The 12,079-nt window shown below is 43.6% G+C and overlaps 1 protein-coding gene across 1 annotated transcript in view; it reads left to right on the top strand.

Annotated features, from left to right (window-relative positions):
- LOC309553122 (transient receptor potential cation channel subfamily M member 7-like) overlaps window positions 1–12,079 on the top strand; it is a 184,132-nt gene that overhangs the window by 112,005 nt on the left and 60,048 nt on the right. Inside the window, exon 21 of the mRNA XM_082254018.1 lies at window positions 10,782–11,063. Within this exon, the coding sequence (XP_082110144.1) occupies window positions 10,782–11,063 (282 nt within the window). The remainder of the gene's footprint in view (window positions 1–10,781; window positions 11,064–12,079) is intronic.

Here is a 12,079-nt window from a genome sequence, read left to right as displayed (position 1 = left end):
TGTACGCCATCCGGGCCTGGTGATTTGTTTGCGTTAAGTTTATCCAGCCTTTCCCTGATTTCACCCTCTGTTAGCCATAGTGGCAAGTCCTGTGTACTAACCAAACAGTCATGGTCAGTGTACCCCTCCGTTTCCTGTGTAAATACTGATGACAAAAAAGCATTCAGCACGGTTGCTTTTTCAGTGTCCTCTGTAACCATCCTCCCATCATCGTTAATTATGTGTGCAATATGCTCTGCCCTAGTTTTTTTGATATACTTAAAGAATTTCTTTGGGGTTTTTTTACTATCCTCCGCTATTTGTCTCTCAAAGTTAATTTTAGCCATCCTGATTTCGTGTTTACACTTCTTCTTTGCCTCCTTGTATTGGTCGAAAGCCAATGCTGTGCCCTCTGATTTATATTTCCTGAAGGCCAATTTTTTTCCCCTAATAAGGTTTTTAACGCTACGGTTTAGCCAGCCAGGTTTGGCCTTGTCTCTTCTAAATTTATTTCCCATAGGAATGCACTGCAAGATGCCTTTGCTTAATATGGTCCTAAGGCATTCCCATTTTTCCTCTGTGGTCAGGGATCCCAGGGTTTGGTCCCAGTTTACCCTTTCCATCAATGAGTACAATTTTGGAAAGTTTGCCCTTCTGAAGTTAAGGGTTCTTATGTTCCCCACTTGCTTTGTTCTATTGTTATTTACACTAAATGTGATCATCCTGTGATCGCTAGAGCCCAGGTTGTCCTGGACTCCTACCTCCGAGATTATGTCTGGGTCATTAGTGATCAATAGATCCAGGATTGTGTTTTCTCTAGTAGGAGAATTCACCAGCTGTGACATGTAATTATCCTGTAAGGTTTCCGTGAATAGACGGGCCTTATGTGAGTGTGTAATCCCCTCTCCCCAGTCAATGACGGGATAATTGAAGTCCCCCAATATGATGACTGATCCTAGCTTTGCCACTTTACCCAAAAGTGCTAAAAATTCCAGCTCTACCTCCTCCCCTTGTTTAGGTGGCCTATAGCAAACCCCCACAATTACTTTTCCCTTTACTCCTTCCCTAAGGAGTTCTACCCACACTGATTCTAACTCCATACTCATCCCTTCCGTAATGTCACTCCTCTCTATCACCCTTACATTGTTTTTGACGTAGAGACATACCCCTCCCCCTCTTTTTCCTACCCTGTCCTTCCGGTACACCGAATACCCTTGGATATTTGCCAGCCAGTCATGTGAGGGGTCGAACCAAGTCTCTGTTATTCCCACAAGGTCTATGTCCTCTTCATGAACTAACATTTCCAACTCATCCATTTTATTAGCTAGGCTCTTGGCATTAGCATATACCCCTCTTAGTTTTACGGAAGTTAAACGTGATTGGTTATGTTTATTCCTGTTTGGTCTGTGGTTCTCCCGCACAGACCTACCTTTAACACGGCTTACCTGTAGATACTATGAATATCTTCTAAACTTCAGCCATTTAGAAGATATTCACATCAGCTGCAGTCGATGGCATCACTGGCGCATGAGCAGTAAGGCTCCATGCACACTGGCTAAAAAAAAATTGCTTCTACTGCGTTTTGCCTGTAGAAGCAGCTCAATGTTATCCTATGTGTCCATGCACATTAGGACGATTACAGGTATATTTTAAGCTTTAACGTTTAGAGGCAGGAGAAAAAAAAAACCTTCTGAGTTTCTGATTAGAGCTTTCTGGCAGAAAATGCAAAATTATCCTACACTCGTCTAAACTCTGTACAAAAACCACTGAATATGAGCGTTTTTTCTGCCAAGGGAACTGGCATTTTTTTAAGCCCAGTGTGCATGGAGGCTTACTCTGCATTTAAGGCACACTAAATGTGCCCTGAATACAGAATGCACCATGGTAAGATCATGACTTCCGTGCGTTTGCATGCGAGTGATGTTATCATGTCCAGGCCATTCAAATCGCCAGAGAGCATGAACTCGGAAAGAAGATGGAGTGAAGATGAAAGAACTTGCAGCAGTGATAGCACGCCACTGGAGGACTGTATTTAAAGGAGTTGTAAAATCAGAAGGTTTTTTTATCTTAATGCATTAAAATAAAAACCTTCTGTGTGCAGCAGCTCCCCAATGCTTACCTGAGCCCCATCTTGATCCAGCGATGTCCATGACTGTTTCAGCCATCCGGGACTCCCCTCCTCATTGACTAGGACACAGCAGCAGCGCCATTGGCTTCTGCTGCTGTCAATCAAAGTCAGTTAGCCAATCAGGAGAGAGAGGGGGTGGGGCCAAACCACAGCGCCGTGTCTGAATGGATACACGGAGCTGTGACTCGGCTTCGGTGACCCCATAGCAAGCTGCTTGCTGTGGGGGCACTCAAAGGGAGGGAGGGGCAAGGAGAGCAGAAAAAGGACCTGAGAAGAGGAGGATCTTGACTGCCCTGTGCAAAAACAACTGCATAGAGCAGGTAAGTATAACATGTTTGTTATTTTTATTGAAAAAAAAACTGAGACTTTACAATCACTTTAACCACTTGCCGACCGCCGCACGACTATCTACGTCGGCGGTCAGCCCCTCACAGGCAAAGTGACGTAGGGCTACGTCACTAGCTTGTGAGGGTCTAGGGAGCGAGCGCGCGCCCCCGGAGGCGCGCTCCCGAGTGGTCACGGACCCCCCCGCGCGTGTGACCGGCGGACCCGATGTCCGCCGGCCACTCTGCGATCGGCGGGGGAGAGGGAGAAAGTCAGGCAGCTTGTGTAAACAAGCTGCCTGTCATTCTCCTCGCTGTATGAGAGCTGATCATCTGGATCTACTATGTAGATCCGTTGATCACTCTGCATACAGCTGAAGCCCCAGCCAATCACAGTTAGAATCACGCCCCTAGGGACACACACAGCCCCTCCCTCTCAAATAAAGTTAACCCCTTCACTACCAGTGTATTTTTACAGTAACAGTGCATATGTATAGCACTGATTACTGTAGAAATGTCACTGGTAACCCCAAAAGTGTCAAAAATGTCAGTCAAGGGTCCGATCTGTCCGCCACAATGTCGCAGTACCGCAAAAAAAATCGCAGATCGCCGCCATTACGCGTTAAAAAAAAAAAACAACAAAAATGACAAAAATCTTTCCCTTAGTTAGTAAACGCAATAACTTTTGCGCAAACCAATCAAAATACGCTTTTTGCGATTTTTTTTACCAAACATAGGTAGCATAAAACAAATTGGCCGAAAATTTTAAAAAATTTTGATTTTTACATTTTTTTTGGGGGGAATTTCATATAAAAAAAGGGAAAAATATTGCTATTTTTGCAAAATGGACGCTCTTTTTTTGTTTATAGCGCGTGATCAAAAAATCGCACAGGTGATCAAATACCGCCAAAAGAAAGCTCTGTTTGTGGGAAAAAAAGGACGCCAAATTCGTTTAGGTACAGCGTCGCACGACCGCGCAATTCTCCGTTAAAGTCACGCAGTGCCGAATGGCAAAATACCCCCTGGTCGGAATGGGGGTAAAATCTTCCGGGGCTTAAGTGGTTAAAGGGTAAGTTTGACATAATATACTAGTATGTGGTATATTGTAGCACATTATGATATGAGCCTTAAGGGGGTAGAATTTACTACCGCTTTAAGACTTCAGGCCACTCTGCTCTTCTTTATAACATGTTGGGGGAGGGGAGCTCTGTAGTCCTAACACATTTCCTGATAACATTGTCTGAGCTAACGCTGCAGTGTGCACTGGACAGAATTGGATTTCTGGCAGGACCAACAGGTATTGCTTGCACTTATCAAATAGATTTCTTTCAATTGTTTATTTACAAACCAAAAGGATGCAAATATGAGAAGTTAAATATTGGGGTTTACATAGGTTATAAGAATAGTGTCTACCTCAAAAGTGACTGTTTTCACGCCAAACACACAAAAAGATCTGTAATATACAGTCTGTTGATACAGTACAGTTTCATCTGCTCTACTGCTATGGATTTGGAAAAACACCTGCAGGACCTCAGGTAGGAGTTTATGCAGAAAGGCTAAAGTGCAAGGACAATAGACACTCAAATTAGGAACATGGCCTCCATTTCCAGGCCAAACCTTCTGAAGTATTAGCCACCCAACGGAGAGACCCACTTCTACCTGGTGGTCACCTACTACCCGCAGCTGGGAGTTATGGGCAAAAATCATAAAAGAACTCCCACTGGTACTACATAAAAATGGAAGCTTGCAAGATATTTTCTAAGACCATCCATTCCTATCTTTCTGGCAGCTTCCCATTTAAAGCAGTTGACTGACTGATGCACTTCCATCTAAAAATGACAAACCTCCCTGCCTGCATAAATGCTGCAAGACCTACAGACACATTTACAACACTGACTGTGTGCAGGTACCACAACTTCAAGCTGCCCATATTTCGATCCATGTGTAGCAGTTCCCGTTTAAGAGGAGATGATCTAGTGATCAATATTTTTGCTTGATCAGCACTTGCAGCCAATCAGCTACAGCACTGATCAGTGTATTCTGACAGGGGAGAAGACTTGCTGCCAGACTACAGAAGTGCAATGTGGGAATTCCCCCACCCACCCATTCATCCAGCTGCCTGATAAAAAAAAAACAATCTATTTATGGCAAGCTTAAAGTGGCTCTTCAGTCATTTTTTCATCTTTCCATCTATTAAATCTTCTGCCCTTGCTGTTCTAACTTTGGATCATAAAAAAAAATGTTCTGACAGTAAATACCTTATACAGCCTACTTCCTCTTTCTTGTCTGGTCATTGGCCTAGGCCAGTGATGGCGAACCTTGGCACCCCAGATGTTTTGGAACTACATTTGCTCTATACAATGCTCAATTACACTGCAGAGTGCATGTGCATCATGGGAAATGTAGTTCCAAAACATCTGGGGTGCAAAGGTCTGCCATCACTGGCCTAGGCTAATGACATCATGCCCAGCTCTCTTGCACTGTCGTGAGAGTTTGCCAGCAAGGGAGGGAGGGATGAGTCAAAGGACAGCTAAGGGGAGCCCCAGAGCTGGAGGGGGCTGGATGAGGGTGGAGATAACAGGAGACTGCAGAGATCCATGAGTATTTATACAGAGAGGAGAAATGTGCAGGCAAGCAGAGGTGTGGCTGTGTCTGTCTGTATATATGTGTGCGTGTGTGCGTGTGTGTGTGTGTGTGTGTGTATATATATGTATATGTGTGTGTGTCTCTGTGTAAATCCAGGAAGTGAACAGGCAGCAGCTTCCGCTGCCCAGAGTTAAAATGGCTGCAGCCAGACTTCGAGACTTGGAGATTTCTACAGCATATTTGACAAGTACAGAATCACTATATGTATAAAGTAATATGCAAAGTGGTTGGAGGGAAGCTTCAGAATGGCAAAGATGTTTTTATTACAAATTATGTGAGAAGACTGCAGCTCCTCTTTAAGCAGATAAGGGTTTAAAGAACATTTCCCTGCAGTCCTTCCGATGTGGGGGATTTGATTATGTGTGTATCCCTCAACAGGTCTGTATGTTGGTGAAACAGGGCAAATATTGCGTCAAGAAGATGAACTCTCATAGATTTACCATTATAAGTTGCAGAATCAGTCTTCCCACCAAGAATCACTGTTCTGATTGGGGGACTCCCACAGAGGGAAGGAAGGAACAAATAGGAATAAAAAAATGAAACAAAAAGCTGCGCTTGGGTCTATTAGATATAAAACAGCTGCTGCACATATGTTGGGTAAAACATAAAAACAGTATAAAATTGAAAAGCAGCACTATATAAAATGTCCAGGTATAGGTAGGGTCCAGCTGATTGGTCTCCTTGAAATGCCACCACCACCACCAAAGAGAGAGAGTGACCCCAATCACACTGCCATTTACCATCCCACTAATAAAAGAAGGCTCAAAGGATCCACCAAACTGCTCCTCCAGAAATCCTCAGCAATTCCAGGATCAAGCCAATTAGGTGCGACTCCAGACAGATGGTACAAGGCAGACGTCCCACTAATAAAAGAAGGAAGGCTCAAAGGATCCACCAAACTGCTCCTCCAGAAATCCTCAGCAATTCCAGGATCAAGCCAATTAGGTGCGACTCCAAACAGATGGTACAAGGCACACGCCCCGGAAGAAGTCTAACATTGGACAAAACGCCACGTCGGGCGGGACCTGTGACGCAGGACGTCACTACTGAGTGAAGCAGCGGTCATCTCGTTGGCGGTCAAACATTTCCGGCAGATACGTTTTTTTTACTCTTATTACCTGTAAGCAGTTATTTAGCATAAGAAAATAAATGGTGGTTCATTAGGTGTTGCACTATTGTTTTCTTTTTTGCTTTTTTTCTTGTTTATATGAGTTATCAGTCTGCCTTGTACCATCTGTTTGGAGTCACACCTAATTGGCTTGATCCTGGAATTGCTGAGGATTTCTGGAGGAGCAGTTTGGTGGATCCTTTGAGCCTTCTTTTATTAGTGGGACGGTAAGCAGCAGTGTGATTGGGGTCACTCTCTGTCTTTGGTGGTGGTGGCACTTCAAGGAGATCAATCAGCTGGACCCTACCTATACCTGGACTTTTTATATAACAAATAGGAATATACTGTACATTTATACAGAGTTTCAGCACATTACTCTAAGTGGCCTTAATTGGAAGAAAACTTTGTTATTGTATTGCTATTGTATTCTGACATCTGCCACCTGTTAGAATACCCAAAGAGTGGCTGCATCTGATTGGATGCAGCTGCTGTATGTCTGACAGTTTTCTGCCCCCCCTTTTAATTTTTCACATAAAAGCAAACAAGGGGGGGGGGTGTTATCACCTACATTTTTTTTTTTTCTAAAACAGTGAGGTTTATTGAAACTTTTGGTACAATACAAAAATAAACCGTGCATTGAAACTTCGATCAGATTCATAACACACAGGGGTACAAAAATACAAATATACACAGTGATTAACACTTAGAAACAGAACAGACATAGTAAAAATAAGGCAGTAGTCAGTTACTGTCTTTCGGCCCAACACTCAAGCAGACAATATTAGTTTAACAGGGGCGGTCAGCATAAAGTAGTTATCCACTTCACTACTGAGCCGTATCAGGGCACTGCACCCATTTGTCCCAAATCTTGTTGAACTTCTGAGGGCACCCCCTATGTTTATATAAAAGTTTATGAAATGGGATGACACTATTAATTTCCTTAATCCACAATCCTAGAGTAGGAGGAGTAGGTCTCATCCACCGCCTGGCTATCAATTTACGTGCTATAAACAAAGTTTCCTGAAGAAATATGACAGTGGATTTGGGCATCTCTCCATCCGGATAGACCCCCAGGAGACACTCCTTAGGAGAGAGCTGTAGAGGAGACCCCATTTTGTCATGCAGAAATGTGACTACTTGTTGCCATAGAGTCTGTAATTGGGGACAGCTCCACATTAGATGAAAGAAGGAAGCATCAGGGTCTCCGCACATAGGACAAGAGGGGACCAAGTCAGGGTGATATTTGGACAGTCTAAGTGGGGTGAGATAAGCCTGGTGTATTATAAAGGTCTGGGTTAGGCGATCCGACAGTTTTGGCGACACTCTGCGGCACGTCTCCAGGGCATCCTCCCATTCCTCATCCTCCATGGCCCCCACATTGCGCTCCCAGCGGGTCTTAAGTGCGAAAGCTAAAGTGGTCGAGGAAGGTGTGTGAAGCTCAGAGTAGAACATGGAAATGAGGTGACTGGGTTCTGTGCTTTTAACAATCTCAAGGGTGGTAACCGATTCTATCTCAGGAGGGCCGCCAGGGAATTGAGATCTATAGGCATGGGAGAGCTGTAAGTATCTGTAGTGCATGGGGCCCTGGAGCGCAAACTGGTCTCGCAGGGTCTCATAAGACCGTAGACCTGTGGTCGTGGAGATATGGCTAAGGAGAAGAATACCCCTCCCACTCCATACCGACAGGTCAGGGATGGAGAGGAACTCACGCAATGTACTATTATGCCACAGAGGGGTGAATGCGTGGAATGGAGGGCACCGAAGCCTGGACGCTACCACCTCCCAGATCCGACAATAGTGATATAGAAGAGATCTGGGGCACAGGGGCTCCGGCGAGCCCCTGACGCCCCTAAGGATAACTAGGAGGGGGTCCCCGAGGGGATGAGCCCACCCAGGGCAGAGCAGGGTCAAGAAGCGTTCTCTATCCGTTTTATCTATGTGAAAGAACTGGGACAACTGAGCTGCCAGATAGTACAGATTAAAATCCGGCAGGGCCAACCCCCCTAGATTTGTAGGATTCTTGAGTTTGCGCCAGGAGATCTTGTGCCGGTTAGCACCCCAAACAAAGGTCTTGAGGAGTGATTCCATCTACTTAAACAGCCTGAGTGGCAGATATATAGGAGAGTGCCATACAACATAGAGAATTTTGGGAAGGAGAATCATTTTAATTAAATTGACTCTACCCATCACTCCCAGAGGTAATTTGGACCATACTTGAATTTTAGCTTTAAGCAGAGGGAACAAGGGTTGAACGTTATCCGGGACATAATCTGCTGAGCTAGCTGTCACTTGAATCCCTAAGTATTTAATGCGGGATACACATTGTAGAGCCGGGTTTGCAGGGGCGATCGCCTGCGGGCTCTCGTCAAGCGGGAGAATTTGTGACTTATCCCAGTTTATCTGAAAACCGGAGAATCGTCCGTACCGTTCAATTAAAGAAAGGGCTGTGAGCAGGGATTCTCGAAAATCTTCCAAATATAACAAAGTGTCATCAGCATACATGCTGATTTTCTCCTCCAGCGGTCCCTTACGTAGGCCACGAATCCCGGGATGTGCTCTAATGGCCATCGCCAGGGGTTCCACGGCCAGGGCATACAGCAGGGGGGAGAGGGGGCACCCCTGTCGAGTGCCACGGGATAAAGGGAAGGCGGTCGACTGCCAGCCGTTGGCCAGGACCCTAGCTACCGGGGCGCTATATAGAAGTTTGACCCACTTAATAAAATTAGGTCCAAAGCCGTATCATCACCTACATTTTTACTTTCCTACTGGCTTCTTATGTAGTAACTAGTCAAAATTGTGCTATAACTTATTAAAGTGTATTTAAATCCTATCAGTTAAAATGGAAGTTCAGTCAAAATCGAATTAAGGATAAACCAACCTACTCCCACCCCCATTCTCAGACGCGTATATTTACCTATTCTGAAGCAGCTCTGGTCCGGTCACATGATTGTGTCCCAGCACAGGCTTCAATGTAGAGGAGGGGCAGTGGACAACGGTTACCCCATAGTATGCCAATGGGTGACATCGCGTCACAGGCCTTTGCAGCTGTTGTCGGCGATCTGTCCCCCCCCCCCCCCCGGAATCCTGCACTGGGTCCTGATCATGTGAATGGAACAACTTCAGAATAGGTAAGTATAAGCACCTTTCTTTCACAGGATAGATAGACTAGTCTTAGAATAAGGGTGGGAGCAGGTTTAGCCTTAGTAAGCCTTTAACTGAACTTTCACTTCAACGTCTTTTATTTGTCCCCTTTTGAAGTTTTTATTTTATCGTTTTTTTTATCTGTTTGCAAACTGCAAAAATACTTTATACTCCTGCCAGAAATCCAGCGGTGTTCAGTGATACATTATCTCTACCAATGTTATAAGGAAATGTGGACTACAGAGCACTTCTCCCCATAATATGAAGAACTAGAGATACAATAACCAATACAATTCCTACTTTAGGGTGACAATGCTGCTCCTGAGATACAGTACATTGAGCGAAGATTGTCACTCTAGGACAGAAAAGTATATTACTAGCAGGATCACCAAACAAAATATAAAGCTTAAAAAAGAAAACACATGTATTCACCAAATCTAAGGACCAGTAAGCTACAATATCTTAAATTATTGTTCTTGAGTTTAGATACACTTTCATTTGGGTCCTGTAGCGTTGCACCAAGAATACAAACGATCTCCAGTGGCATTCGGACAGTAGTCATCTTTCATCACTTCTGTTTAGCTGACCATACACTTACAGATGTAATGTAACAGATTCCTATATCCGCAGTAAACAGAGCAGATGGACAAACCTACCCTGCTGGCTATTGTAATCCGAGAGCTGGCATCAGCAGCTGCCAGAATACTTGAACAGTGGCTGCATCGGATTGGATGCAGTCATTGTTTGGCTGAAAATTTTCCGCCTGGCTCCTTGCACAAAAGTTATTTGAACAATTGTTTTTTGCAGAGGCAGGTGGTGCTGAAGAGGGCTAAATCGGTTGAAATTTGAACCATGTATGACAAACCATTAGATCTATGAGGGTAATCTGTGACTAATTGTTCTATGTTACTGACCAACATTACCCATTTCTATACCACTAATGAAACGAAAGCAGGGTATACATGTATAGAAATGTGGCTGGTTCAGCTGGGAACTGGTCAAATTTCAATGTGTGTCTCCGCTCTGTTCAACAAAAAATAGTCTAAAGCTGGCTACACATTATACAATTTTTGTTGCTCAATTTCCTTTAGATTTACCTTCAACTATGCAGTGCAAGGGTCTGCGTGATTGCATACAATTTGAAAGTGTTTAGGTTTGGCCTCATATTATATGGTTTTGGTAAATCTAAAGGAAAGTTGGACAAAATCAAAAGAAAATTGTATAAAAATTGTGTAGCCAGCTTAACAACTGGCATTTGTTGAATAGTCATGCTGAAGAAAACCAGCATTCGATCAGCCACTGCAGTCAATGGCTACTGCACTGATGTGTGTACTCTGTGACAATGGGACTCCCAACTGTTAAAATAAAATAGCTCAGTGGGGGAGATCTGTGACTTCTCTGCGTTTATACCCATCTTAACTTAGCCCTGCTAAACCTTTTGTTCTTTTCATTGCAGATCTTCATTTCAGAGGCTGGAAAAATAAGCCAGAAGCTTAAAACACATTTCAGCAGTAATTTGAATATTAGTGAATTCTTGGGAATTTTAACATTCCTCATCGGTTTTGGTCTAAGATTTGGCTCTAGAAATATACCTGACGGCATCTCTAGAGAGGATTTAATTTTTGAATCTGGAAGAATAATCTACTGTCTCAACACAATCTTTTGGTTTGTGAGGTTGATGGATTTATTAAATGTGAATCAAGATGCTGGCCTCTACGTTTTTATATTGACAAAAATGGTAAGCCTATATGGTCTATTATTTTGCTATACTGAGTTATTATGAACCGTTGCTACCATTGCTGACCTCCTGAAAATGCTGGCCCCCTGTCCCTCTCTGAATTCAATTACTAAGCCAGAAGAAATAACCAACTAGGGAAGTACTAACTCCTGAACTGTGTGTAGCCCTTTTTTTTAGGGGGGAGGGGTATGCCAAATGGCTCTCCCCAAACAGGATATCGTGCTAAACCTGTAGGTAAATAGGAGAAGCAGAACCTTCACTAAATGGAAGAGTGGGTTTAATAAAAAAAAAAGTGGCAGTGCTACCACTCAGGACAGGGCCTCTGTAAACAGGAGGGATTCTTTCTCCTTCTCCTAAGGTTTCAAAGCCAACGACCCAAGGGCAGGAAGTGCATACGTAATATATTTACAAACTCAGACAGTAGAAGACCCCTACATGTGTATTTGTTCTGGGTCAATGAAGCCATAAGATCAGCATAACAGCCAGACAATGAGGACTTTCAGAAGGAGAGATTAATACTCTTTAATTTGGTTATGTTTTAAACAAATTCCAAATCTATACATATATTAGCTTCCTCTAATTCCCTGCGCAGCATTACTTAGCCTGGGAAGAGAAGGGTCAGAACTCTGACCAATCAGGATTTCTTTTTCCGTGCACAGGGCTGTCAATCTAAGACTAGCCATAAGCTTTGATTCCTCCATCCATGCTAAAGTGAATGGAAGACTCTTTCCTATTGTATTCAGATAGACACAGCTTTCATTTGATAGGATGCAATCACTGTTGAACTGCCAAATTTCCACCCTTCAATTTTAATTTTTTATCAAAGTTTGTTGAGGTGGTTGCTGTTTACAGGACGGCCCACTGCTCAAATTGCTGCCAATTCGAGCTGTTTTTGGCCAGCTTAACACTAGATGCCTGCTTATCTGTGTATGAGTGATAGTTAATTTGTGTTAGTCCTTTCAATTTTGTTATTAGCTTTTAGATACATTTGGTGGTTGCCTTGCAGCTAGAACAGA

This window comes from Pelophylax lessonae, assembly GCF_965119305.1.
Source record: "Pelophylax lessonae genome assembly, chromosome: 4".
In the NCBI taxonomy this organism is placed as follows: domain Eukaryota; kingdom Metazoa; phylum Chordata; class Amphibia; order Anura; family Ranidae; genus Pelophylax; species Pelophylax lessonae.
The sequence above is the reverse complement of the archived record's forward strand: the minus strand, read 5'-3'. Positions and strand labels throughout refer to the sequence as shown.